Source organism: Ovis canadensis, chromosome 19 (assembly GCF_042477335.2).
Source record: "Ovis canadensis isolate MfBH-ARS-UI-01 breed Bighorn chromosome 19, ARS-UI_OviCan_v2, whole genome shotgun sequence".
In the NCBI taxonomy this organism is placed as follows: Eukaryota; Metazoa; Chordata; class Mammalia; order Artiodactyla; family Bovidae; genus Ovis; species Ovis canadensis.
Window position 1 is genome coordinate 68,904,763 of NC_091263.1, and position 27,950 is coordinate 68,932,712.

Sequence of the window (27,950 nt, forward strand, 5' to 3'; positions counted from 1 at the left end):
TTATAAGCAATATGTGTTTATTTAATTACTCTGGAAACAAACCCCACAAATGACGCCTGAACGTAAAAGGTACGTAAAAATGACCAAAATATCTTAAAATAACAACCTTCAGATCTTTTCATAGTTTTTCCCTCAGAACAAGTGTGTGTTCAGCTGGACGGTAAGTTACAAACCATATTAGATCGTGTTAAGGCAGATGATAGTCCTGCTGTGTCTGTGGGACCCCGATGGCGCGGGCGCGGGGCCGCCTGGGCTGCCGGCCCAGAGTCTGCAGCGGGTGGAGAAGCAGGCGCCCCGTGTGCTCACTGCTCGCTCTGCTGGCCCTCTGTGACAGATGTGGACACGGATCCCTGGCCCTTGTTGACGTCACTGATGCACACCCACTGCCCGTCGACCGACTCCTTCCACAGCGTCACCTGCAAGCAGAACGCGGCACCCACTGGAGGCGGCACCCCGCCCTCCCCTCTCCCTGCGTCTTCAGGAGGGACGCACAGTCCACCTCCATCAGAGACCACAGCTCACAGCCGAGGGCTAAACCGAGCACTTACATTTTGGTGGTTTCAGTGGAGGAACCAAGGTAAGTAAAGGAATAAAAAGAAAGATGGGGGTGGGGAGAGATGTCAAGAAGAGGATGACTCCAGCTGCTCCTGCCTTCATCTCCCGCAGATGAAGAACTGAGAACTTTTCATGGACATGACAAGCCCGAACAGATCCTACACCCCAGCACTGAGGCTGAAGTGCCCCTACAGCAAAGACAGACTGACTCCATGAGAAGGTAAGAGGTGTGGCCGATATTTAGCCCAGGGCCCCTTTCCAGGGCTGGCAGAGCACCACGCAGAGAGGCTTCTCCTGAGGCTCTGCACTGGAGTGAGAAGAGAGCCCTCTACTTGCAAAGAGGCTATCACTTTGCAGATCGGCTACTCTGGTTTGGCTCCACAGAGATCGCAGTTGGATCTGCTGCTGAGACACTAACTCTGCAGGGTAAGGACCACCCACAGCCAGCGCCCGGATCTTGGGGCAGGAGTCTGTTCCTACAGGGAACGTGGGCACACTGAAGGCTAGAGACGAGAGCACAAACAAGGCATTAGTAAACTACGGCACTACTCGCCTGAGGGCTGTTGGTAGAAAATCTGCCTGCAGTGCAGGAGATGCAACTTCGATCCCTGGGTGAGGAAAATCCCCTGGAGAAGGAAATGGCAACTCACTCCAGTATTCTTGCCTGGAAAATCCCATGGTCAGAGGAGTGTGGCAGGCTAAGTCCATGGGTTCACAAAGAGCTGGACATGACTTAGTAGGTAAGAAACCTTGGAGCTGCCTTCCAGGCCAGGAACCACTTCCGATCACCCAAACAGACAAACTACACTGGCACTCTGTAGAAAAAATCAAGTAGCCTCACTTACCAATAAGTGCACACTCTTGCTTGGAAGCTCACCAAAGGGAGAGCCGAACACCCTTTGGACTCTATCCTGCGGTACTGCCAGGACAGGGACGTTTCGAGGTGAGCTGGGGGAAGGAGCAGGCAGGCAGTGCTACCCACATGCTCTAAAACTGTGCCACAAGGAAGTGCTTCAACAGAAAGGAGGTTTAAACAGAAAGCACTATCTGTGAATGCCACCATGTTGAGAGGCTCCCAGGTACAGAATCTGAGGTAACAAGTGCTGGAATTGGATCCAAATGTTACCAGATACAGCACAGAAACACATGGTCTAATACATCATTAAAGGAGAAAAGAAACAAATTCAGGGAGAATCCCTTGAAATTAATAAAAAGGGCAACTGTAACATAATGTGAAAAAAACAATCTCAAGAGTATCCTGGGTGGGTAAATCAGGAGGTTGGGATTCACACAGACAAACTTCTATTAATAAAACAGATCATCAAAAAGACCCTATTGTAGCCCAGCAGAGCTCTACTGAACACTGGCCCTTAAGCTAACCAGGCAAAGAGTCCGAGGAAGGACAGGGGTGTGGGGTGGGTGTGTGTGTATGTGTGTGTGGACAGGTGACCAGCACAGTGTTCTGAAACTGACGGGACACTGTAAATTTGAAGTACTCCCCGATAAAATAGGAAAAAAGGAAAACCCGAGAGACTTGTCTACTGTGGCGATGAGGCTCTGGCACCGGGGCTAATGTCCATCCCTGGAGCCTGAGCTGGCTGGGAAACCAGGCTAGAGAGTTAAGGGCTGTAGGGTGCTGGCAGGGAGGGACCAGCGATGATGCCTCTTGGAGCTGGCCTGCCTGGGGCATGCGGAGGATGAAGCACACCCAGAGCAGCCGAGAGCTGAGTCCTCGGGGCGGGAGATCTGGAAAGACCCGTCTCCACAGCCGACTTCCGGGGAGGGGACCCTTCTCCAGCCTCTGTCCAGGGGCTCAGCCGTGCAGCGCGGTTACCCGGGTTTGGAATCTAGTGGGTTGATGGCTGAGGAGGAGGAAGGAAGGAGACAGAAACCCTGGGATGTCTGTGCAGTATCCACCAGTCTCAGAGCAACCCAGGAACGCGTGGTTCCCAAGGGCTTTGGAGGCTGCACCAACCACCAACGGCAGAAAGAAATGCTGCCGCCTTGTGGCCATTTCCCAAAGCAACAATATTAAGACCATAGTTTCAAGCTCACCAAGCCGTGGGGCTGTAAAAAGCACCTGTTTTCAAGAAATAGGGCCCCAGAATCTCACGGATAAGAATTCAGAACAGAAACCACTTTCCAATAGTGGGTTGCAGAGGTACGTTTTCCACACACTGCTCTCAACCTCAGCACAGAAAGACATGGTTCTCCTGCCAAGAGGACCAACGGGCACCACCACTAGGAATCCCGACACTGAACACAAGGGCCACCCTTACACAGTGTGAACCCGGACAGAAGGGAAAGCTCCTCCACTGCTGAGGGAAATGTCAACTGGTAGACCTCTAGACAGAACGCTAGAGGCTGGTCGGAAATTCAGAAGGGGGCATCACGGTTCAGTCAGGAGTCCTGCCGAGCAGGGCCTGCAGACGCCTGAGGCTCAAAAGATACCTGCACCCCAACGTTCCCTGCAACATTACTAACAGTGAGAAAAAGGATAAATACCAACGACAGATGAACTGGTAAAAACTGTGGTATGATATCGTGGAGTTAATTCTTCAGCCATGGAAACAAAGGAAGACGCCACCGCAGCTCCACGGGCGGACCCGGAGATGAGCCCAGGAACCAGTAGATTCAGAAGGCAAATATTTCGTGATTTAAGCAATAGGGGGAACCTAACCAGTGTTAGATGTGAACCTGGTCTGAGTAGACGAAAAAAAAAGTGTTAGTGCAGGGTATAGTGAGCAGATAAATGAGAGGGTCAGGATGCACATATACCAACTCCTGTTAATAAGACAGATACTCTAACAAGAACCTACCACACCGCAGAGAACTCGAGAACAGTGTCCCAAGCTATCGAGGTAAAGAGCCTGAGCGACAGCAGCTGTGTGCATACGGGCAGGTGAGCAGCACCCAGCGTTCTGAAACTGAAACACTGAACCGAGAATACTCCCAGACAAAAAAGAAAAAAGAAAACCTAAGAGGCTACTGTCTGCTGTGAGGCCTGTGAAAATGTCACATCCCTGGAGCCCAGAGGTGGCTTGGAAAAAAGGCTGGAGAGTCCAGGGGCTGAGGCCACTGGCAGGGAGGGACCGTAACCAGCAGACACGGGTGGGTAATGCAGAGGCTAAAGCACTCCCAGTGCTCTCGAAAGACTTTAGGGCTCTGTGCAGACAGGTCTGCAAAGAGGGCTTCCCATCTCTAGCCTCTGTGCAGAGCAACTCCACATACACGAGGAAGCACCTGCACGCCGCGTGTTTCCAGGGTTCACACCTCCTCAGGTGAAGGGTAATGGGGAGGAAGGAAGGAGACAGGAACCCTGAGGTGTTCTGTGCTCTCTCTTCAGTCTCACTGGCAACCCAGAAACACGTCGTTCGCAGCAGTTCTGGAGGCTACATGAACCACAGTAGGGCAGCAAGAAATGCTGCCGCCTGTGGCCACTGCACAAAACGACATTAAGAAACCCTGGCTTCAGGAGACTTCAGACTCACCAGAACTGTGGGGCTGTAAAGGCACCTGCTTTCCAGAAACAGGGGCTCAGTATCTCATGAATTCTAAGAATTCAAAACAGAAACCACTTTCCTCTAGTGGGCTGCAGAGATACATTCTCCACACACTGCTCTCAACTGTAGCACAGAAAGACACGGTCTTCCTGCCCGGTTAGTAGAGAGGCTCAACAGGAACACCACTAGGAATCCCGACGCCGAACACAAGGGCCACTCACACAGCGTCAAAGAGTCAGTCTCGGAGAGAAGCTGGAAAGAAGGCAGCCCTCCTACACTATGGGGTAAGTGGATATTGAGAGCGCTACTAGGCAGAACAAGCAGGCTGGTCAAAAATTCAGAAAGGGAGCTATCATAGCTGACTGAGAAAGAGCCCAGCGGGCACACAGCTGCAGACACCTGAACTTCAAAAAATTAAAACGATGAATACGACAGATGAACTGCTAAAAACCATGGTAGACACTGTGAAATTAACTCCTCAGCAGTGGGAGCCAAAGGAAAATGCCAACAGCACTATGTGGATGGATCCAGAGATGATCCCACGAACCAACTAATACAGAATGCAGACTGACAAACACTTCGTGATTTCAGTAACAGGTGGAATCTAAATACCGTTAGATGTGAACTTATTGTAAAAGAGGCTCAGTGAAGAAGAGGGGGGGAAAAAAGGCACCGTTAATGCAGCGTTAGGGGGCAGATGAAAGAGAAGGTTGGGATTCAGCTACATAAACTCCTGTGAATAAAACAGACAATCAACAAGAACCTCCTGCAGCAAAGAGACAGTTCCAGTGGATGCTGGACCTGAGCGATCCCCGGAGAGAACCCAAGAAAGAACAGGTGTGTGTATGTGCAGGTGGGCAGCCCAGCATTCTGAAACTGACACGACCCTGTAGATCAACAACACGCCCAGAAAATAAGGAGAAGAAAGGAAACCCAAGAGACTGTTGTCTGCTGTGCTGTGCTGCCACGAGGGCTCTGAGGCTGGGCTAATGTCCACCCCTGGAGCCCGAGCTGGCCGGGAAACAAGGCTGGAGAGTGCAGGGGCAGCCGGAGCTGGCAGCGAGGGACCAGCAACGATGCCCTCCTGGACCTGGAGTTCCCGGTGCCTCTGGAAGGCACCACAGTCACCAGGCTGGTGGGTGATGAGGAGGATACACACTCCCAGTGCACCCGAGAGGGGAGTCTTCTGGGTGGGAGAGGCTTGAAAAGACCACGCAGCCGGCCTCTGTGGAGGGCTCCCCTCACCTACACCGGGCAACACCCGTGCACTGCGGCTTCCGGGCTTGAGTCTGTTCGTGTGAAGGGAAAGGAAGGAGACAGGAAGCCTGGGCTGTTGGTTCTGCACCCTTCAGTCTCACTGAGAACCCAGGAACCCGTCGTTCCCTAGGGTTGTGGAGGCTGCATTAACCACAGTCAGGGAGAAGAAATGCTGCCACCTTGTGGCCATTGCCCAAAACAACACTAAAGCCGCCGCTTCAGGGCACTCAGATTCACCAGGCCTGCTGGGTAGTAAGAGGCAACGCCTTTAAGAAACATGCTCTGGCATCTCATGGATAATAATTTTAAACAGAGGCCACTTTTCGGAAGCAAGCTGCAGAGATACATTTTCCTCACACGGCTTTCAACCTTAGTAGCTAAACACATACTCTAAACCCGCAATTAGTAGAAAGAATCAACAGGAAACTCCAACTGACACCAAACAGAAGGGCCATCCTCACACAGTAAGACTCAGTCTCGCGGGAGCCTGCAAAGAAGGAACCTCCTAGCCTGCTGGTGGAAGTGTAACTTGGTAGACCTACTACGCAGAACGTCATGGAGGGTGGTCAAAAACTGAGAAGGCAGCACAGTCAACTGAGAAAGAGCCCTTCAGGCACAGGGCCTGCAGACAGCTGTCCCTCCAACTCTGCATCATTATTTATAAACAGAAAAGCCATAAACACCAAAGGCAGATGAACTGGTAAAATCGTGGTACAGATATAATGAAATTACTTCCTCCTCCATGGAAACAAAGGAAAAATGTTAATTGCAGCTATGTGGATGGACCCAGAGAGGATCCCACGAACCATCTAATACAGACACAGACCGACAGACATTTTGTGATTTTCGTAACGTGTAATCTAAATAGTGTGAAATGTGAACTTCAGAGAGAAACAGGCTCAGTGAGGAAGACAGAAAACAAAAGGAACTGTGGTGCAGTACAGTGGGCGGGTACATGAGGAAGCTGGGATTCACATGCATAAACCATTAATAAGAGAGACAACCAATAAGAACCCGCCGTAAGCAGTGAGAGACGCCAGTGAACACAGTGTCCCAAGCATCCTGCTGAAGAGCCTGCGAAGCCACAGGCTGTGCCTGTGTGCAGTGACCAGCCCCGATATTCTGAAACTGAGACAACACCGTGCACCAGGAATACTTCCAGGTAAAGGGGAAAAAGGAGAACCTTAGAGTATTATCTAGCGTGCTGCAATGAGGCCTCTGAAACAGGGGCTCATGTCCACTCCTAAAGCCCGAGCTGGCCAGGAAACAAGGCTGGCGTGTCCAGGGGCTGGAGGAGCTGGGAGGGAGGGACCAGCAATGACCCACGCATGGACCTGAGCGCCTGTTCCCTCTGGAAGGCAGCACACTCGTCAGACACGGTTGGGTCATGCAGAGGCTCAAGCACACCCAGCTCACCCAAGAGCTGAGTCCTCTGGGCCGGACAGGCATGAAAAGAGCCCGAGTCTCCACCAGCAGCCTCTGTGGAGGGCTCCCCTTCTCTAGCCTCCGTCCACGCATGTTGGGCAGCGCCAGGGCACTGCGGCCTCCTGGGCTGGCACCTCTTGGAGTGAAGGGCAAGGGGGAGGGAAGGGAGGAGACGGGAACCCTGGGGTGTCTGTGCCGCACCCGTCAGTCTCTTGACAGCCCAGGGACATGTCATCCCCTAGGGTTCTGGAAGCTAGATTGACTACAGCCAGGCAAAGAAACGCTGCCACTTTGTGGCCACTCCCCAAAATAATTCATTAAAACCGTGGTTTCCGGCAGTTCAAATTCACCAGGCCCTTGGGAGCTGTAGAAGACAGCTGCCTTCAAGAAACATTGCCTTAGTAGCTCATGGATAAAGAATTCCAAACGACCCATTTTCCAGTAGCGGGTTGCAGAGAAAGATTTTCCTCCACTGCTGTCAACCTTAGTACAGAGAGACATGGTCTGCATTCCCAATTAGCAGAAAGAAGTCACCCGGACACCAACCTGGAATCCCGTTACACCCTACAGAAGGACAATCCTTACAGTGTGAGAGGCGACCCCAGAGAGCACCCGGAAGGAAGGGAGCCTGCCTGCTCTGCCAGGGGGACGGAACTGGCAGACCTACTCGGCAGAGCACTATGGAGGTCGGTCAAAAATTCACAAGAGATCGACTACAGTCAACTCAGAAAAAGACCTGCTGTCACATGGCCTGTAGACACCAAATATGAAAAGATTTCCTGCACGCCAGTGTTCACCGCACCATTAGTTACAAACAGAAAAATGTCAAACACTGATAACAGATGAACCAGTAAAAAAGAAACGTAGTATAGATATACACTGGAATAATTACTCATCTCTAGGAACAAACGGATAATGCCAATTGCAACAATGTGGATAAACCCAGAGATGACCGCACGAATTATCTAATCCACACACAGACACACAAATATTCTATGCTTTCAATAACAGGTGGAATCCAAACACTGTTATAGGTGAACTTGAAAGAGCGTGTCAGTGAAGAAAGAAAAACAAGGAAGTGTTAGTGCAGGGTACGGTGGGCAGATAAATGGGAAGGCTGGGGTTCACATATATCAACTCCCATCACTAAAGGAGACAGTCGACAAGACTCTACTGCAGCGCAGAGAACCCCAGTGAGCACTGTCCTAAGCTATCCAGGGAAAGAACTCCAGAGGAGCTATGTGCACACGCAGAGGGGACCAGCACCCAGCAGTCTGAAACGGACATGACACTAATCAACCAAACGTCCAGATAAAAGAGAGGAAGAAAGGAAAAACCTCAGAGAGTATTATCTACCGTGTCGCGATGAGGCCTCTGAAGCCTGGGGTGATGTCCATCCCTGGAGCCCGAGCTGGCTGGGAACCAAGGCTGCGGCGGCGAGGGGCCGAGGGAGCTGGGAGGGAGGGGCCGGCAACGCCGCCCTCCTGGACCGGAGTGTCCGGTCCCTGCGGAAGGCACCGGAGCACCAGATGTGGGACATGCCGAGCGTTAAGCGCACCGACTGTGCCCACAAGAGGCGAGTCCTCTGGGCGGGAAGAGGTCTTGCTGGAGGGCTTCCCATCTCTAGTGTCTGTCCAGAGACTCAAGTCCACCCACGTCGGTCAGCCACCTATGTGCTGGGGTTCGGCAGGGGTTGGTATTTTGGGTGTTGAAGGGTGACGAGGAGGGAGAGAGGAGGAGGAAGCCCTTTAGTGTGTGTGCTGGCGCATACTGTCCCCTTGACAGCCCGGGAATACGGCTTTTCCTGAGCTTCTGGAAGCTGCAGTAACCGCAGTTGGTCAGGAAGAGAGGCTGCTTCCTTGTTGTCACTCTCTATAACAAGAACTTTAAACCCAGTGCTTAAGGAAGGGTCATAGTCGAAAGACGTGTTTGCTTCTAAATGATACCTGCTGTCAATTAAAGACTTTGGGTAGGTAATGTAATAACCATGAAAACAGGGCCCACTTTTAATAAGGTAATTTCAAAAGGTACATTTTACTCACAGTGTGAAAAAAAGATATTCAACCTAATATCAGAAATTTAAATCAAGGTGTAGAAATAACAAATACAGGAAGAGTGTTCAGAGAAAATGGAACCCTTGTAAGATGCTGATAGCAGTGCAATGAGGCTAACAGCCTCTACTGAGAACAGAATGTGGTTCCTCAAAATACAGACAGACATATTACTGGGCCATTTCAGTCTCTGGCGAATAGGCACAGCAAAGCATGACTGCAAGAGGCATGACCACCGCCTCATCTACGCAGCAGACTCCCAGAGAGACAGGATACACTTCTGGTTGCCAAGATGGATGGGGTCTACATAAGGGAAGGATTGGGGATTCAGGATTAGCAGATGGAAGCTGTTATACACAGAATGGATTAACAACAAGGTCCTACCACGGAACAGAGGGAACTACATTCAGTATTTTGTAACAAAGCACCATGGAAAGGAACACGGAAGAAGTATGTATAACTGAATGACTGCTGTGCAGCAGAGATGAACACAATGCTGTAAATCAGTTATGTGCCTCAACAACAACAACACTATGCTAAGTGAAACAAGCCACTCACAAAATCAAACCCTTTATAATTCTACTTCTAGGAGGTCCTAGAATGGTCCATTCATAGAGACAGAGAGCAAAATGAGGGCTGCTAGGTGCTGGCGAAGAGGTGGGAGGCTTGAATACCACACAGACGAGATGGTTGGATGGCATCACTGACTCGATGGACACGAGTTTGAGCGCGCTCCGGGAGTCGGTGATGAACAGGGAAGCCTGGCATGCTGCAGTCCATGGGGTTGGACACGACTGAGTGACTGAACTGACCTTATTGTCTCCACCTGAGACCGCCAGGATGTTGGCTGTGATGGACCAGCTGACATGCCATACGACGTCGCTGAACTTGTGCAGCAGCTTGGGAGACCACGTGCTGCCCGAGGCATCGTCGCAGGTCCAGATGAACACTCGACCGTCCTGGGGAAAGAAGGCCCGGGTCAGGAGGTGGGGGCAGCAGTCCTCCCCGGTGGCATCTTCTCCACCGGGATCTGTACTGGACCTTTTCGGGAACACGGGGAGGCAATCAGGGCAAACCACAGCCAAAGACCTCCTGGGTAGACCTCCTGGGTGTTTACAGCTTTGACAACCAATTTCCAGCCCAGCGTCCCTGCCTGTATCCCTTCAGCCCAGGAACGCACTTCAGGTTGGTCAGGAGTCTCCCAGGTCCCTTTCCTCACACCGGTTTCAGGGATGGACTTTGTCAACACTGCTGTTTCTCAGATTTTCCCTGGGACTTTCCCACATGTGCCAAGTCACCTCCTGGGTTTGGTTTCCAGTAGCCCTGTACTTTCTCAATGCAATGGGTATAGGTGTTTAAAAAGCCAAGCTCAGAGAATGAGAAGGGACCAAAAAACCACACAAAAACACACACACAAACCAAACCAAACCAAAAGGATCTTTTACATCATTTGAACCTCTTATAGTTGGTCCTCTCAAATTTAGGACCAAGCAGAAGAGGCTGGGAGGAGGGCACAGCAAACCCACTGCAGTCTTCCTGCCTGGAGAATTCCATGGACAGAGGAGCCTGGCACATTGCAGTCCACAGGGCCGCACCAGAGCAGGACACAACGGAAGCAACTCAGAACACACGCACGCACGCACGCACGCGAGCAGGCTCAAATGCTGCGAAAGGGCTGGCTTAACTCGCATCTTCGGTGAGAGTGTTAGGCACTTCAGTCCTGTCTGACTCTGTGACCCCATGGACTGCAACCCACCAGGCTATGTCCATGGGATTCTCCAGGTAAAAAGATTGGAGTGGGTTGCCATGCCATTTTCCAAGGCATGTTCCTGACCCAGGGATCAAATTCAGGGTCTCTCTTATTGCAGGCTGATTCTTTACCATCTGAGCCACCAGGGAAGCCCCCTCATCTTGGATGAGTGAAGTGAAAGTCGCTCAGTTGTTTAACTTTTTTGCAACCCCATGGACTGTATAGTCCATGGAATTCTCCAGGCTGGAATACTGGAGTGGGTAGCCTTTCCCTTCTCCAGGGGCTCTTCCCAAACCAGGGATCAAACCCAGGTCTCCCGCATTGCAGGTGGATTCTTTACCAGCTGAGCTATCAGGGAAGCCTCATCTTGGGTAGTTGCATATAATTAAAGGCTTGTCCTGGGTCTTTTCTGTCTGGGAAGTGTGAGCAGGGAGATGAGCCCAAGGTCTCAGGACTTCCCGCTGATCCTAGTCCTTGCTTGGGAACACTCTTAAAATGATGCCCAGGTAGCTCCAATCCCTTTCCATAAAAGGGTCAGGAGGGGAACTAGTCCTGAGTCTGGTCTTGCTCTTGGCTCACTGGAAGAAAGCCACTGTGGCTTCTTGTCAAGACCTCATTGAGAGGTGAGCAGGTTCCATAAGTGCTCTTATTTGGAGTGGTCCACAGGTGCCAGCCTCCTGCCTGTCCAAGGACTTTCCCCAGGGGACTGTAAGGGCTTATGGGACTTGCTGAGATTAACTAACGTGAGACGCCTGTGTGGGCCCAAGCTGACCTGGGAGCAGCTGGCGATGGTGCTGGTAGGCAGGCCGATGGAGGGGGCCCAGGCCACGTCTCGAACCCAGTCACTGTGGGCTTCCAGCTTCTGCTCTTCCTTCCACTGGCCGTCCTCCTCCTCCCTAGCAGGGGAGAGGATCCAGCAGGCAAAGTCTTGGCGCCATTCCCTCACCTCCCTTCCTCCCCTGCCCCAAGGGCCCCACAGGGGTGGAGAAGCTACTCCATCTTTCTGATGGCATTTGTAGAGTCAAATGATAGCAGTTAGGAAGAGTCAAAGCACCCGAGGAAAGGGCAAGGTTTTGACTTTTTGTTTTAAATAAAGGATGTCCTCTGACAGACTGAAGACAGTATTCAACGGGCAGAAGGGGAAAAGGTGATTCTGTTTCTGGTGAACTGAGGCCGAGTCATGGTAGACAGGATAGAGAGTAGACAGGGTAGAAGCTTCCCCTTAAAAAGGTCACCAACTCCGCTTACTTCCACAGTTTGATGAGGTTGTCACAGCCGCCTGACGCAAACTTCTTGATGTAGTTGGGCTTCTGCCCGGATGGCTGGTCTATGAGGCTTCCGGGTACGACAGCAGGGGCCCAGCTGACAGCATTGCAGCCGATCTGTAGGGAGAGGGACTCGTGCTGACTCTGCCCCTTGGCCCGGCGACAGGGCACTGCTTCTGCAGACCCAAGGCTGGGGATAGTCTCCTCCAATTCTCAGGACTGGATTACGCAGGACAGTCCTTTTAATGAACTCAGGGTTAGCCGCCCAGAACTCTCCTTCACGGATTCCTTACAGTGTGCGTCTTTCTCAGCAACGTGCATTGAAAGCAGGAAGCAGGGACTCGTAGGAATTTAAAAGACAGAACACATTCCAAATATACGAAGGGAGGGCACAGATGTCAGAAAACCACACAAAGTACATACATGGATTCATCAATTACTCTGAAGTACTCCTGGAGTCATCCCAGGTCGAAAACTAAAATGACCATTTACCCAAGAAGCCCCGTCATTTATGTCCTCTTTGAATCACAGCTCCTCTTCCCCTGCAAGTAAGCATCACTCTGATTTCTATTTATCTTAGCACATTTGTCGCCCAAATGCACATTCCCAGGCACCAGTTTAGTTGTGCCATTAAAAAAAAAAGTTTATATATATATATAGCAGTAATTGCAGTATTCTCTTTTATTGAAATACAGTTGATTTGCAAGACTTGTGTTGTTTCAGGTGTACAGCAAAGGGATAGTTACATATATACGTTTTTTCAGATTTTTGTCCATTGTAACTTCCTAATATTACAAGATACTGAATAGAGTTCCCTGCGCTCTACAGTAATTCCTTGTTGGTTATTATTTTTAGATAGCAGTGGGTACATGTTAATCACAGCTTCCTAATTTATCCTCCCCCCTTTTCCCTTTGGTAACCATAAGTTTGTTTTCCCTTTTTTGGTCACGCTGTGCCACATACGGGATCTCAGTTCTGCAACCAGGGGGTCACCGCCACGCCCCCTGCCCTGAGAGCACAGTCTCGACCGATGTGCCGCCAGGGACGTCCCGTGAGTCTGCTTCCTCTGTCTGGGAGGCTGTGTTTTACATCGATCTTTTAAGATTCCACATATAAGAGATATCAGATGCTGTTTGTCTTTCTCTGACTTTATTTGTATAAGAATCTCTAGGTCCATCCGCGTTGCCGCAGATGGCGTCACTCTGTTCTTTTACGGCTGAGTGATATCCCATCGTGTGTGTGTATATATGTGTGTGCCACGCCCTCTTTATCCATTCCTTTCTTTACGGACACTGACGTTGTTTCCACGTCTTGGCTACTGTAGTGCTGCTACGAGCGATGAGGTGCGTCTATCTTTTCAGATGAGAGTTCTCACTTTTTCTGGATACATGCCCAGGAATGGGACATATATCCCAGGTATGTATCCCACATATATCCGGCATATGGTAGCTCTAGTTTTTAAAGGAGTCTCCACATTGTTTTCCATACTGGCTACTTCAATTTGTATTCCCACCAACAGTGCAGGACGTTTCTTTCCTTTTCTCCACATCCTCCCTAGCATTTAGTTTTTTGTAGACTTTTTGATGATGTTTATTCTGACCAGTGTTAGTAAAAACATTTTTTTGATGTTTCCTGCATCTCTCATTTATAGATTTTCCCTATGATCTTACGGATCAGATTCAGGTATGTTTCCTTTTGCCAAGACTACAGAGCATGCTGTATTCCTTCAGCAGGAAGCATACGACCTCAGACTGTCTCTCTTTATGTGTTATTACCACGTCAATAATTTACGCCTCTTTTAATTCACTGGGCATACAAAATGGTGACACTGTGATTCTATTCTATTCCTTTCTTTGTCATTTATTACATGGAATACTCTACACAGGGGCAATTTCATTAATATTTGCTTCCCCACAGGGGTGCAGATCGGGTAGGAAAGGCAGGATAAACACAATCCCTTCTGAACCAGTTTCTTGTTATCCTTCCAAGATGACGGATTCTTTTTTATTAAATAAATATCAGGATGAAGGCATGGATTTAAGCGTATTTGATGGCTCTCGGTTTATTGCAATCATTCTAACTTTTTACACTCAAACTGCCCATCTTTGGCACTGTGAGCCTGTTCAAGGTGGCTCCTTTGACATAACCTTAGTATGTCTACGTATGCCACTGATTTCTTTTCTATCTAGTATAACAAGATGTTTGTTCCTTTCCTGCCTCAAAACCTGGGATCGGCCAGAGCTGTGGATTCTTTCAGTGAGAAACCATTTCAAGTGTACTTGAAATGGTGCTAAGGATGTTCACTGATAGATGATTATTTATTTCATTTAACACACAGCAGAATAGTCTCAGAATAATAATACCATCAATATGATAACTAGTAATATTTGCATCAGTCCATGAGGTTGCAAAGAATCAGACATGACTCAACAACTTAACAACTCCATTTTCCCATTGTTTTTTTTTGGTGAGGGAGTGTTTCTGTGTGGATGGTACTAACATGAAGACGTCGAGACCTCCAGCTGCTTGTGCTGCACCCCATTTTCCAATAGTTAGACTCCATCTATCTGAGCCGAGCACATGATTCATTCAGTATTAAGTTCTTTACGACCAACTGTATGTTTATATGGATGTCTTTCTGGCCATTTTTGTCTAAAACTTATTCTCTAGTAGATACCTCGGGAAGGGCTTATGGAAACAATAGTCCCTGAGTTCTTGCACACTGATAACAGTTTGCATTCCTTACACTCCAACCTGTAAAGACAGCTTGGAGATCTAAATGATGTTAAACAGCACATAAACTGCAGAAGCTGATTAACTTTGACATCAGCATATCCTGTAAAGCCTGCAGGATATCAAGATATCAAAGGAATCTCAAAGTGCTGAAAGAAAACACCCTTCCAACCAAAAATACTCTACCTTGCAAAGTTATGGTTCAGAATTAAAGGAAAGATGGTTTTCCACATAACCAAAAGTGGAAGGATTTTATCACCACTAAACGGAGAAGGCAATGGCAACCCACTCCAGTACTCTTGCCTGGAAAATCCTATGGACGGAGTAGCCTGGTGGGCTGTAGTCCATGGGGTCGCTAAGAGTCGGACACGACTGAGCGAGTTCACTTTCACTTTTCACTTTCATGCATTGGCGGAGGAAACGGCAACCCACTCCAGTGTTCTTGCCTGGAGAATCCCAGGGACGGGGGAGCCTGGTGGGCTGCCGTCTCTGGGGTCGCACAGAATCGGACACGACTGAAGTGACCTAGCAGCAAATCGGCCTTACAAGAAATGTTAAAGGGACTTTTTTAAGCTGAAAAGAAAGGGTGCTAACAAGAAAACATATGAAAGTATAAATCTTCCATGTTTTATGCTCATGATATAAGTATATATTAAAGGTAGTAGATGAGCTGTTATATGTAAAGCTCATAGTAATGACAAAGCAAAAATCTATGTAGCAGATACACAGAAGATAACGATAAAGGGATCTGAGCATGAAAGTGACAGTGTTAGTCACTCAGTTGTGTCCGACTCCTAGCGACCCCACGGACTGCAGCCCCCCAGGCTCCTCCGTCCATGGGATTTTCCAGGTGAGAGTACTGGAGTGGGCTGCCATTTCCACTACTATCATATCAAAACCTCATTGTAACCACAAACGGAAAATCTACAATAGACACACCATATAATTAAGAAAAAGGGATCCAAACACAGCACTAAAGTTAGTCATCAAATCACAAGAGATCGAAAGAGGAAGAGAACAAGACCCACAGAAACAAGTCCACGACGACTAGCAAAACGGCAGTAACAACGTGTCAATAATTACTGTAAACACAAACAGATCAAAGGCTCCAACCAGAAGGACAGACTGGCTGAATGGACACAAATTTGCAGTTGTAAAATAAGTATCAGACGGGGATGTGATGCACAGCTTGGTGACTAGTTAATAGCTCCATTAAAAAAAAAGTGATAAAAAAATAGTAAGTTATTCGTAAAAAAGAGAATGAACACATCTAGCACCTCCAAGTTTACAATCCACCTCTGCCCCCCACCCCCCAAGCTCAGCGACCACCAGCCTGCTGTCACTGGAGGTTGCTTTCCCATACTATGGAATCACAGCATGCACCTTTTCACCGACTTTTTTCCCACTCAGCAGTTAGTCAGTTTCGCTAAGGTAAGTCCTTGGCTCACACACTCTTTCGAGTGTTGTAACTGCGTTCTCCACTTTCTCTTGCGCTGATCATCTCTGTTGAAAAGTCTGATGACAACCTGTCTCCCCTGTAAATCACATGGCTCCTTTCGCCTAGATGCCTGAAGGACTGGTTTTAAAAGCCAGTAATTTCACTATACTTAGGTCTTTGGCTTGTGATTCTGGGTTGATATTCTTAAATACAAGGTATACTCTCTCAATATGTAGTTTCAAAGAGTTTTTGAATTTTAAGTCGGACAGGACTGACCGACTTCCCTTTCACTTTTCACTTTCATGCATTGGCGGAGGAAACGGCAACCCACTCCAGTGTTCTTGCCTGGAGAATCCCAGGGACGGGGGAGCCTGGTGGGCTGCCATCTACGGGGTCACACAGATTCGGACACGACTGAAGTGACTTAGCAGCAGCAAGGTAGTTTTTCTTTAACCAATTTTTAGTATTTGTTCTGATTTCTTCTGGACTCCTAATATTCACATTTGATCTTGGCCTGTCTTCACTTTTTGTCAAAATCTATTTATAGCTTCATCTTGGGGGGATTTCCCCTTCTTTTCACTGTTTATCTTAAGGCAGTATCTGTTGCTTATTTGCTCTTACACTCCTTCTAAAGTTAGTCTTTATTTATAATTTTAAATTTATTGAGCCCTGTCACTTCATTTTTTCTGAATTTTTCTAATTTTCATTTATGCTACTTTATGTCTTTTGTCATTAAAAAAAAAAGTCTTTTTAGCTTGATTTGAAATAGATGACAACTGATTCAATTTTTGTAGGCATGTCTTTCTTTCACTGTCTGTAAGGGTGCTATTCTACATAGTCTTTCTTTCTTAAAGGAAAATTCTGTATGTGATTTCACTTCAAATACTTCTCAGTTATTTTTACGTGAAATTAGTTTTCCTGATGGTGAAGTTCAGGAAAGCCTTCCTAAGTTCAGAAGTCTGTCTCTGTGTAGTGTTAACAAACCTGACACTTGCTTTGGGGATTTCAAGGCTGTGTTCCTCTCGGCCACTCTGGTCTGCATCCTCCATTCTGTGTCTCTCTCTGGCTCTGCGTCCCTCTGCTCAGGAGGAGCACTGCCGTGGAAGCAAGGCCAGCGGGTCATATGGCGAGACTTCCCCGGCCCCCTTTCCAGTCTTTCTTACGGTGGGTCCCCTGCACTCACCTAGTATGAGACAGTGCAAGCCCATCCCCCCGTCAGTTCTCCAGAGATACACAAAAGGCCAGGAAGCATGTGAAAAGATGCCCAACATCATCAGTCACTGGAGAAATGCAAACCGGAACTGCAAGGAGGTACTACTTTACACCCACTGGGACGGCTATCATCAACAAGAAAAGGGATGTTGGCAAGGATGTGGAGAAACTGAAGCCCTCATACACTGCTAGCAGGGATGTAAAACGGGGCAGTTAATTTGGATAACAGTTTAGCAGTTACTTCAAAAAATTAAACAGAGCTTCCCTTACTTGGCAGTTCGACACCCAGGCAGTTACCCCCAAAAATTAAAACCACAAACTTATACACAAATGTAAGAGTGTTATTCATAATGACCGCTGATGAATAAAAATGAAATAAATGCAAAATAAAATGTGTGTGTATATATTTTTTCATGCAATGGAATATTATTCAGCCATAAAAAAGGAATGAAGCAGTGATATATGCTATGATCTGGATGAAACATGGATAAACCCTGAAAACAAGCCAAGTGAGAGAAGTCAGTCTTCTGTGGACTGTACTGCATAGTTCCACTTACAGGCAGTGTCCAGAGACAATATGTAATGTCCACTGGCAATGTCCAGTGGGCAAATTCATAGAGGTAGAAGGTAGATTAGGGTTGCTTAGGGCTGGGGGTAGGGCAGGGTGGAGAGTGACTGCTAATGGGGTTTCTTATTGGGGTGATGAGTATTATCACCCCAATAATACCACTGGGTGTTAGCGGTGAGAGTTGTACAATTTTGTAAGTAGAGTAAAAACTACACAACTCTGTATTTTTAAGGGTGAATTTTATGAGTTTAACATGTTACAAACAGAAGTCCAGAATCCCTGTTCTCAAACAGCGGCCGGCTGCGCTTTTCCGTGAACACCTCCTGCTCTCTGCGGGTCCTCCGCAGGTGCCACTGGAAGGCACTGCCCGCCACTTACTTCCTCGTCTTGCTCGCATGCCCACACCACGCAGTCTTGGTGTTGTATTTGGTCCATCCCTCTTCGCTTGTATTTTCGAGTTTATGGAAATACGTTTTTACCCGGTTCTGTTGTCAACTACTGCTTAGAAAGGTTCGTTTTTGCTACCTAAGTTGCTCTCTTGGTTTCTATGCAGAGATGTGGAAGAGACTCAAGCACTATGACGTCATTCCCTGCCATCTTTCCAGAAGCCTCTAGGCCTATTCAATTTTATGTTAGTCAGCAGATGTAGGTCACAGGGTCCCAAGTAACAAGAGCCACAGACAGGCTCTTGGGGCCTTGAAGGCTGGGCAGGCTGTGGATTCCCAGGATCTGAGAACTGCGAAAGTACGGGGTTAGACTTGGGGCTTCTGACTTCCGTCTGGATAGCTTTCAGAAGCTCTGGGGCCATCAAGGCTGGATGGCTGTGTAGACAAGAGGTACACAGATTCCAGTGTTCTAACCCCAGCACAGCACCTCCTCTAAGTCAGTTATCTGGGCCTCACATATCTATTCACAAAATGAGAACAGGACTGGTGAGCTCACGCATCTGTACATGTGTTAGTTTTTTGATTCACAAACATCTGTGAGGATTACATGACATACACTAGAGGCTCAAGAAATTTGAGCCCCCCCAGCACTGTTCACAGTGCTTCCTTGACTGTTTCACCCTTACACAGGAAGCAGAGAACTAACTTCCTATGATGCTTTTTGTAACACCAATCAGTTCCAGGGGCCCCAGTGGTCACTGCAGGCCATGTCACCTTGCGGTGTGCACAATAAGGGTGGCAGATAGGCAGGCTAGTGCTGCCACCCTGCCAGTGCCCTGGCCCTCCCTGACTTGGAGGAACCAGTGCCAGCGCCGCCCTGGGCTGAATAAGGCAGGTGCAGCCTGGCCTCCCTGGATGTAGCCTCTGTCTGGCTTCGGCGCAAAGAGCCTCAGACCTGCCCAGCAGGTGTCTGCTCAGCAGCCCTCCTGTGGCACACTGCACAGCAGTGACGCCGCTCCTGCCCTTCTCTAAGGAGGGAAGGGCAGACACGTGGCGAGGCCGCAACCCGCAGGCAGGGTGTGGACTTACAGTGTGAGCATTGTTGATCTTCTTTACTTCCCACTGGCCCAGCCCGGTGTAGGTCAGCAGCGAGATGGCCCCGTCCGAGCTGCCGCAGGCCAGGATGAGGCCGTAGTCGTGGGGAGCCCAGCATACGGAGTTTACTGCAGGAAGAAAGGAGGCACAGTGAGAGACTTTCACGTCCGAGACTTACTGTGTAACTAAATTTCTAAAAAAAAAAAAAGAAAAAAGAAAAATCGTAGAGATCACCTTGGGGAAAGTTGTAATTTTGTCAATTGAGATTTAAAAAACCCATCACCTACTAATATCATCATCATCAGCTAAAGCCTATCTTATACTCTCAGAACAAAGACCAGTACTTGAATAAACCTTACAGGAAAAAACCAACCAACCAGCCTCGCCGTCTCGTCTTTGCTCTTCTCGTTTTGCTTTGTACTGGCTTTAGGTTTTAGGACCTTGCCTCCGCTGTGGATGGACCCTCCCACCGCGCGCCCTGCCCCCGCCCGCTCCCCGCGCTGTACCTGAGGAGTCGTGTCCTGTGTGCTCGTGGGTCTTCTCCCAGGTGCCATTCTCCTCTTTCCAGATGATGACTTTCCGGTCGTAGGAGCAGGACGCGAGTATATTGCCATACATGGGGTGGGCCCAGGCCACCTGCCACACGGGACCCTCATGGCTGCAAGGCGAGAGGGCCAGAGGCTGTTCAGATGGGCAAAAGGAAGGCAGGGCACTCTGCCGGCTGGTCAGATGGGCAAAAGGAACGGAGGGCACTCTGCCGGCCACTGCTTTGGACAGAAGTGAATGGCTTCTCAGGGGAGAACTGCCGAAGAATTTCAAAAGGGCTAGAGCTGAATAACGTCACTCCAAAAGGGACTTTCCCCGGACAGTGAGGACCCTGAGGCTGAAAGCAAGTCAGCCCTTCCCTCTTGAGCCAGCAGAGCCCTTGAGGAGGCTGTGCTCTTGAGCAGGCAGTGAATGTTTCATCTTAGTACCTTCCACTACTCTTCACTTTTTCAAAAGGCAGGTCTCTCTCTTCCCTTCCCATCTCTGTGCGTTCACCTGGTCACTACTGTCTGAGGATGTGCCGTGCCAGGCTCTGTACTGGGTCCGCGGCTCAGAAGAGGGGGCACCCAGCACACAGCGGATGGGTCGGGCTCTTTCACACCCATCCCCCACTCACTGGCTGCCTGACTTCAGGGCAGGGCCGTTACCCCCTCTTTCGCTTTGTCTCTTGAGAGAGACGTCAGCATGACTTCTTTCACATGGTGGTCATGAGGGAGATGTCTGTGACAACTCATTTAAGAGTCTGAAACACTGCTGGGTACAAGAAAAGGAAAAAACCCGAGTTTGACACCTGTGAGCTGCTCCCTGCTCACCCATTCATCCGGGGCTACGGACACTCAAGAGCCACCTCCCTTAGCTGGGACAATGGTCCAGCCGCAACCTCCACAAAGGAGCTGCCAATGAAACTCCTGGAGACTCAATCGTCCTACAACTAGCAGAGTTTTAACTGAGGGAGCAAAGAATGGGGGCATAAATTTACCCTCCAATCTCTTCGTACTTTGAGCAGAAAGGACCAAGCGACAGTAGGCATCGTGTCCAAGCCAGTGCTGGCAGCCAGGCCTCGCCCTGTGAGCTCTCTGCTCAGCCAGCGGCCACTGGGCAGGGAAGGCGGCACTGGGCTCCTCAGGCATGCGACTCCTGACACCCAGGAAGATGGGAATTTCTAGGCCTGTCTTCCTAAATGGCTACTGACTTACCTATGTTTTCTTTAATCCATTCACAAACATGTAGTGAGTACCCACTTGTCAGGGATTGTTAACCTCTCCTGTGTAGTCTGGTGAAGGCTAAGGTCCCTTCTCAGGATAATGAATAAAATACATAGACTGAGGATTATAAACGAAATCCATTTATACTGAAAGTCATCAAAAGGTTAAAGAACAATTTATGTTATTAGTGATATACGTGCTTCTTTGTTAATACGTTAAGTAACAAACTCCAGTGGCAAGTCTAATAACCATTCTAATTTCACAGGAGTGATGAGCATAAGTGCTATTTTGAGAAAGCTACAAGTGTAATGTCATATAAAAAATATCCGTGACTTCTTCTGGTAACAAAGTGACAGGGACTGGGGACTCTCCTGGTGGTCTACTGGCTAAGTCTCCGAGCTCCCACTGCAGAGGGCCTGGGTTCAATCCCTGGTCAGGGAACTAGATCCCACAAGCCACAACTAAAGATCTGCACGTCTAAACAAAACAGAAGATCTCAAGTGGCGCAACTAAGATCCAGTGAAGACAAATATTAAAAAAAAAAAGGGACAGGTACCATGACTACTACTGTGATTCCTGGCCTACAGCTGTAATCGAAGCAAATGCTACACATCAGAGTCACTGAAAATAAAGATGTGGTTTTTCCCCTTTCCCCTTTCTGAGTTCACTGTCCCCTGAATTCTACCCACGGAACCCTTGGAGATTCATGGAACCCGGATTAAGGATCCTATCCATCTGAGGTAGTGAACTGAGAGGGAAAACACCAGAGTGTGGCCACAAAAAAGAAAACCAGGATCTCAAGAATCTCCACAGGGAGAAGGGTAAACCAAACATTTGTAAATACTCACTGAGTGCCTGCCGAGGCAAACAGACCGAACGGTGGGAGCCACGTAATTACGATTATATTCTGAGCCACTTTAGATCATGTGCGCTGAACATGTTTAAAAAGGAAAAGAAAAGACAGCTTCCCACTTTTGAGCACAGCAGTAGCCACTGAAGGCCTGTGAGCAGGCACTGCCTGGGCGGAGGCTGCCCCGGCCTGGGTCGGGGGTGAGCAGGTGAAGACAGGGGGGTTACCTGACTCTCACCCCAGGGCTGTCTGTGGGCATCTGGGTGGCAGAGGTGGGATTGGCTCCTGGCCCATTAGCCCGGGACGCCTGCTGAGGCAGTCAGCTGGCCGGGACCAGGAAGCCTCTCTGCTAACCACACCAGGGGCTGCTCTGATCTGGGCTCTCAGCCCTCCCTGCCACATCTGAGAAACCCAAACGCTCTCTGAGGCTTTGTCCAGGGTCAGGGGCGCTTACCCCCTGAGGTCGGCGACGAGGATCTGCCCCCCGTTGCGCACGTCGAAGATCTTGACGGACCTGTCTGACGAGCAGGTTGCCAGGCGGGTGCCGTAGTAGTCCATCTGGGCGTCGTGCTGCAGAGGGAGGACAGGACCTGAGATCGACAGGACCTGAGATCAACTGAACCTCAGAGAATCATCACTATCTGGCAGGAAGCTAGCTTGGTAACACTATCACAGGCAACTTCCTTCTGAAATGGACAAGAGAAACCACACCCAGCTGCTTTCAGACCCTTCACAGCACGGGGAAAGTCCTCCCAATCCCGACCGGCAGTGGGGTGTGGGAGGAAAGCTCGCGCAGCTTCTCTCTCCTTCCTCCCGCCCCACTGTGTCGAGGCTCCATATGCTACCAGGGAGGTTCGGCTCAATGCCAGAACAAGGGGCTAACGCCGACGTAGAGAAGCAGGCCTCTGACAGCCGGCGGGCCCCAGGGAGGTCCTCCACAATGCACGTCTGGCCGGGACACAAGGTTCCATTTGGCCATTTAGGCTCCTTCCTCCACCCATGGACCTGGATCCTCTGCAGACCTTTGTTCTGGGTTTCTACCTGACCTTCTCCCCAGCAGTGTGCCCAGGACCCCGAACTCTCCACCCAGCACTTCAACGTTGCTGGTCCTGCCACTGATGAACCGGCTTCACTGAGGCTGCCCTCCAGGGCCAGGCCCCGCCCACAGCTCCTTGTCCATCTGGGCGATGGCTCCTCTGAGTCCATCTGCCTGCTGCCTTGCTGAACTTACTGGCCCTGCTACTTCAACGGATAACATGTCTTCCTCATTGTACCTTTGGGGTTTCAGGAACTATCAGCTGTCACGCTGTGGTCATCGGGAGCAATTACATCCTTTCAAAGGGAAGCAATTATTCTGTCTGCTTAGACACTCCTTCCTCATCTCCCTACCCAAGGACGACATCCTGATTCCTCTTGAGAAGTCAAGCCTCCCCACCACTCCAGGTCTTGGCTCCTTGGAAGGCAGGCAGGGCGGTGCTGAGACAGAGGTGCTTTTGAGGCACTGCTCCTGCAGGCTGCCACACACTTTGGGAGGAAGCAGGGCACAGCACCGAGACTCCAATCCTGTCTCAAGTTTTCTGCCATGCAACCTTGGGAAAATGTCCTAATGCCCTGGAACCTTAGCTTCCTTGTCTTTAAATGGAGCTGATAATGGCCTCAACCTCATGAAGGTTAAAGAGACGCTGAAGCAGCAGTATTCGGCTGGGGGTGTGATGTGCCATGAGCACGCAGATGCTCCCCCTTACTACCCTGTCTCATCTGTTCCCCAAGATGAACCCGCCCAGAGAGGGGGCACACCCACGGCACTTCCCATCTCAGCTACAAGAAAATCAAGGCTGGCTCAGAAAAGGTAACAGACTGACGAGGGACCTCACACTGGATCATCTTAAAGTTAACAGATTGACTGGGGACCTCAGATTTGACGGTCTTACCCATGTGCCGCGCTGTCTCCAAGGACGACCACATCCAAGCAACCACTGGGAAGCCCCAAAGCAACAGCTGGAGGGAGACCGTGAGCGCAGGATGCCTGGGATGCAATGCTGTAGGCTGACTGACCTGGGTCTTGCTCAAGGCTTCCTGCACTCCTTGCCCTGCATGAAGCAGAGTCTGCATCCTCTGCTGCAGACTTTGACCTCTGGACCTTCTCCCACAGCCCTGTCCTTGTACACTAAGCCAGGTGTTCACCTCTCAGGACACACCCTGAGTTAATGACTTCTGGTTCAAAGGGCACCGTCTGGCCCGCCATCTGTGGTGGTCCGACCTGGCTCTGCCTTTTTATTGAGTCATCTTCCTATTTCTTTCCTTTTTTTTTCTGGTCACATCACGCAGCAGGCAGAACCTTCCCAACTAGGGATCAAACCTGTGCTCCCTGCACTGGAAGCATACGGCTTCCAATAAGCATAAGTCTGGACCACGAGAGAAGTCCTTATTTTTTCTTCTTTAATCCCCTTTTCAATGGGGCTAAGAAGTGACAGCAAGAGGAAGATAGGTGGGAAGACTATTTCAAACCTCTGTACCCACTTCCATCCCATCCCAGAGGCAGTTACTTTTCTGGCCAGGAGACTAAGTACCTTGAGCTGCAAACTGTTTCTGGGTTTTCCCTGACTTCGAGTAATCAGACTGTCACAGCCCTGTCAACTCAGAGGGCCTGCCTGGAGACTGACCATACCCCTGATGTTACAGCCTGACTGGCAAAGGCTGCAAGGCCACACTGGACTCATAAATCATCAACAGAGATGCCCATGTCCTCAGCCTGTGAGGGAGGGCTAAAGGAATACTTACAATCATGTCCTCATGGGAAGTGTCCACAGTATTAATTACTGACACCTAAAACCAAAGATATTGTTGGTAAATGAACTGATGGTAGTTAGAATGCAATCATCTCATTAAATCCACCACTTTTAAAGTTCCTGATAGCATCCGATCATTCATTCATTCAGTAAACATTCACTCTAAGTGCCTTTGTTGCGCCAAGCACTATGCCAGGGACTGGAGATGTAGACATAGAAGAGAAGTACTTCTTGCCCCAGAGATGCCTGTTTGGAAGTAACCCCAACAAGGCAGAATGAATATTTTAATGGGGTTAGTATGTGCTATAGCAGTCTGAGGGGCTGGTGGTGGTGGAAAAAAAAAAAGGGCTCAGATGAGGAGGAATTTGGCAGGTGGCTTCCCTGGTAGCTCAGACGGTAAAGAATCTGCCTGCAATGTGGGAGACCCGGGTTCGATCCCTGGACCAGGGAAGATACTCTGGAGAAAGGCATGGCAACCCACTCCAGTATTCTAGCTTGGAGAATTCCATGGACAGAGGAGCTTGCGGCCTACAGCCCATAGGGTTGCAAAGAGTTGGACAAGACTTGAGTGACTAACACAAGGGTAAAAAAGTATAGTCCAAGCAGAGGGAATAATACGAGCAAAGATCGGGCACAGTGGCACGGGAGGTCCTGGCTACGCTTGAGGCTGAAGAGGGACTCCGAGGGAGCTACAGCCGGACCACGGAGCAGCCTTCCTCGAGGACAGAGCCTCGGATGTTCCAGGCAGCTTTTTGCATAACAGGATTTTCACCTAAAGACTTTGATTAATCGATTCAGTTGATTCTCTTGAGGCTGCTCCCTGGTCCACCACCTGTGACAGAGTCCAGTTCGCAGAGCTGGCTGGAGTACAGTTACCATACCTTCATATCCATTCTGAGACTCAGCTCAAATTATGACCACACCCCGCCCCCCAACACTGGGTCTTGAAGATTCCCAGATTTCCCGACTGGCCAAACTCCTCTGAATATCAACACTGAATGTCTACAACACTTTAGACGCCTCCTTCTCCCAACGAGAAGGCGAGCTCCCCAGAGCCAGGGTTGGTGTCACTGACAGTTCTGCATCCTCTCATCACCCAGCACAGCGTTTTGCAACCAGAAGGAACTCAGTGACTATCTGCTGAACGAATAAGTCAATGGACAAAAATGGACAGTTGGACTATGTTCCACCACTAGTCTCTCAAAACTCGGGATACAAACGAGACTAAAAGGCAGGTTTCAGACTGGAAATGATACTTCTTACCGTCTCCCCCATTTCATCTTTTCCTAGCAGGTTTAAAACCTGACCCGACTTTTCAGAAAGGAGGACGCTGGAAGAGGATGGTTACAAAGCAGTGCAAAAGGGGCACATCACGCAAACACAAATTCTCTCATCAAAGTCTAGACGCCCTGCAAAGCAGGTCCCCACGATCCGCAAAGGCAAGGAAGCAAGAGAAAGAGAAGCCTCTCCTACCTGCAGCAAGCTGCCCGGGGTTATAAAGTGCTTTCACATGTGCACTAAGAAAGCCAAAGGGTAGAGTTCACAGCCAGCTGACAAAGGATATGAAGCCCAGAGAAAGGAAGACACCTGCTCCAGGGCTAGTCAAAGGTGGCAATGGGAGAAGAGCCCCCACCTGCTATTAATAATTCCTACCCCACAAAGCTTTCCACCCCACTAGCCTGCCTATCTAGGCGATACATCCAGTTGCCTAAGTTAATGGCCCGATGCTAAGTACACAGAAAGAAAACTTACTGGTAGTTTCATACTAGTTCATCAGGGGACCTTGCAGATAGATTATCAGCATTTATTTTGAACCCACTCTCTCACCAACCAGGACTGATGAATAAGTGCGTGTTTATTGTTTTTTAAGCTACTTAAAAAAAAAAAAAACAGTTCACCTCTTCAGAACTACGGAGTTAAAAACTCATTTTTTAAAAAAGCTGACTGTCATAGCATAAGCGACCCCAACTCTACTCAGTACCTACTCAGTAAAAGGCCAGGAAAAAAACCCCAAGAAACTTAAAACCCAGTCTCCTGCAGAGCAAGGACCAAACCCAGCGTCCTGACTTGTGGGCTCACCCAGCTTTCCTCAAAAACCGAGGCACAGACATTTCCTCGAGAACCCTGGCTTACCTGAATCGACTTCACGGGGCTGTGGGCAGGCTGAGATTAGGAACAATGCTTGGAACCCGCTAAGGGCTCAGAATACAGCGGCTCCTACGGTGTTTGGGATTTTGTTTTCAATTGTTGCGGGAGAAGGAAAGGAGAGCAGGGGACGCGGCAGCTGGGCTGTCCGCAGAGTTCTGAGAGGTTCCGCGGCCTCCCTCTGACCACCCCCAGAGCCACCGAACTTCAAATCCGAGCGGGGCGGCAGAACTGTACGGCCCCAGAGTGGGGCTCGAACTTCAGCGCGGCGAGGACCCCGGAGGGCCGCGACCCCGACCCCAACACTCACCATGGTTGTAGCGGCGGCAGCGGCTTCTGGACTCAGACGTGGCAGGACCCCGCGTCGCCTCGGAACAGCTCACTTCCGGCGTCGGGCTGGAAGCCCGTCGGGTCCGGACGCCGGAGCCTCCGGGCAGCAGCGAGCTCCGCTCGCACAAACGTTCCGTCCTCTCCTGAGGGCCATGGCCCCTCCCCTTCTCCGAGCGTAGCGCGCGAGACCAAAGCGCGGTGGGACTCTCGTTCCCATGGCGACGCAGACCCGGGACTAGTAATCTGAAGCTTTAGGCTGTCTTCCCTCGCGCCCCAACTCTTCCCTTTTCCTGAGGTCCACACAGGAAAAAAAAGGACTCCTAAGGAACGCCTCTGCGGTTTTGGGTGCGACGGGCCTTATGATGAACCTTTTAGGATGATTAATTTGGGGGGTAGTGGCCAGAATGGTCCTTGTTCTTCCTTGTTAGTGTCTCCTCAGGACCCAAGCTGGGAGCAGGGGCAAAGAAGCCCAGCAAATAAGCCCCTTGCCAGGAGCTGAGCCTGTCTCTCTTCCTGCCCCTTCCAAGCCGGAGGATCAATGCCTCCGAAACCGCCTTTTCCATCAGGGCTCTGGGATCCTGTGAATCTGGCCCACCGGCTAGATGCCCCGGGCAAGGAGGGATCTCAGCTCGACTCCTGCAGCTGGAGCCCAGGATCCAGCCGCCAGTTTCCCCAACCCCTAGGTCCCTGGCTTCTCGCCTGCACAGCGAGAATGCTGTAGCTGGACAGAGCCCGTGGGGCGGTTCCCCTCAGCCTCACATGGTCTGGCAGCCCTGGGCTTCTCGTGGCTTTTTAGGAGTTCAGTGACCCAGGATGGAACTTAGACGCCCCTTAGATGAGTCAGAGT

The 27,950-nt window shown here is 49.8% G+C and overlaps 1 protein-coding gene across 1 annotated transcript; it reads right to left on the minus strand.

The window, feature by feature from the left end:
- SEC13 (SEC13 homolog, nuclear pore and COPII coat complex component) lies at positions 1-27,831 on the minus strand. Its single transcript, XM_069560904.1, has 9 exons — positions 27,084-27,831; positions 24,621-24,665; positions 22,294-22,409; positions 19,745-19,896; positions 19,233-19,366; positions 11,790-11,923; positions 11,314-11,437; positions 9,604-9,750; positions 1-416 (listed from the first exon to the last, which is right to left on the minus strand). Exons 1-9 carry the CDS (start codon positions 27,084-27,086, stop codon positions 303-305), a joined length of 969 nt encoding a protein of 322 aa, XP_069417005.1. The 5' UTR covers positions 27,087-27,831; the 3' UTR covers positions 1-302.
- Positions 27,832-27,950: the final 119 nt, after the last annotated feature.

What these genes read in the sequence shown, in the direction of transcription:
- SEC13 (XM_069560904.1), bottom strand. An exon ending in AACCTCATCAAACTGTGGAA is followed by an intron (nt 11,438 to 11,789) that starts GTAAGCGGAGTT and finishes CTCCCCTGCTAG; the next exon opens with GGAGGAGGAGGACGGCCAGT. An exon ending in TCTCAGGTGGAGACAATAAG is followed by an intron (nt 417 to 9,603) that starts GTCAGTTCAGTC and finishes TTCTGCTTGCAG; the next exon opens with GTGACGCTGTGGAAGGAGTC.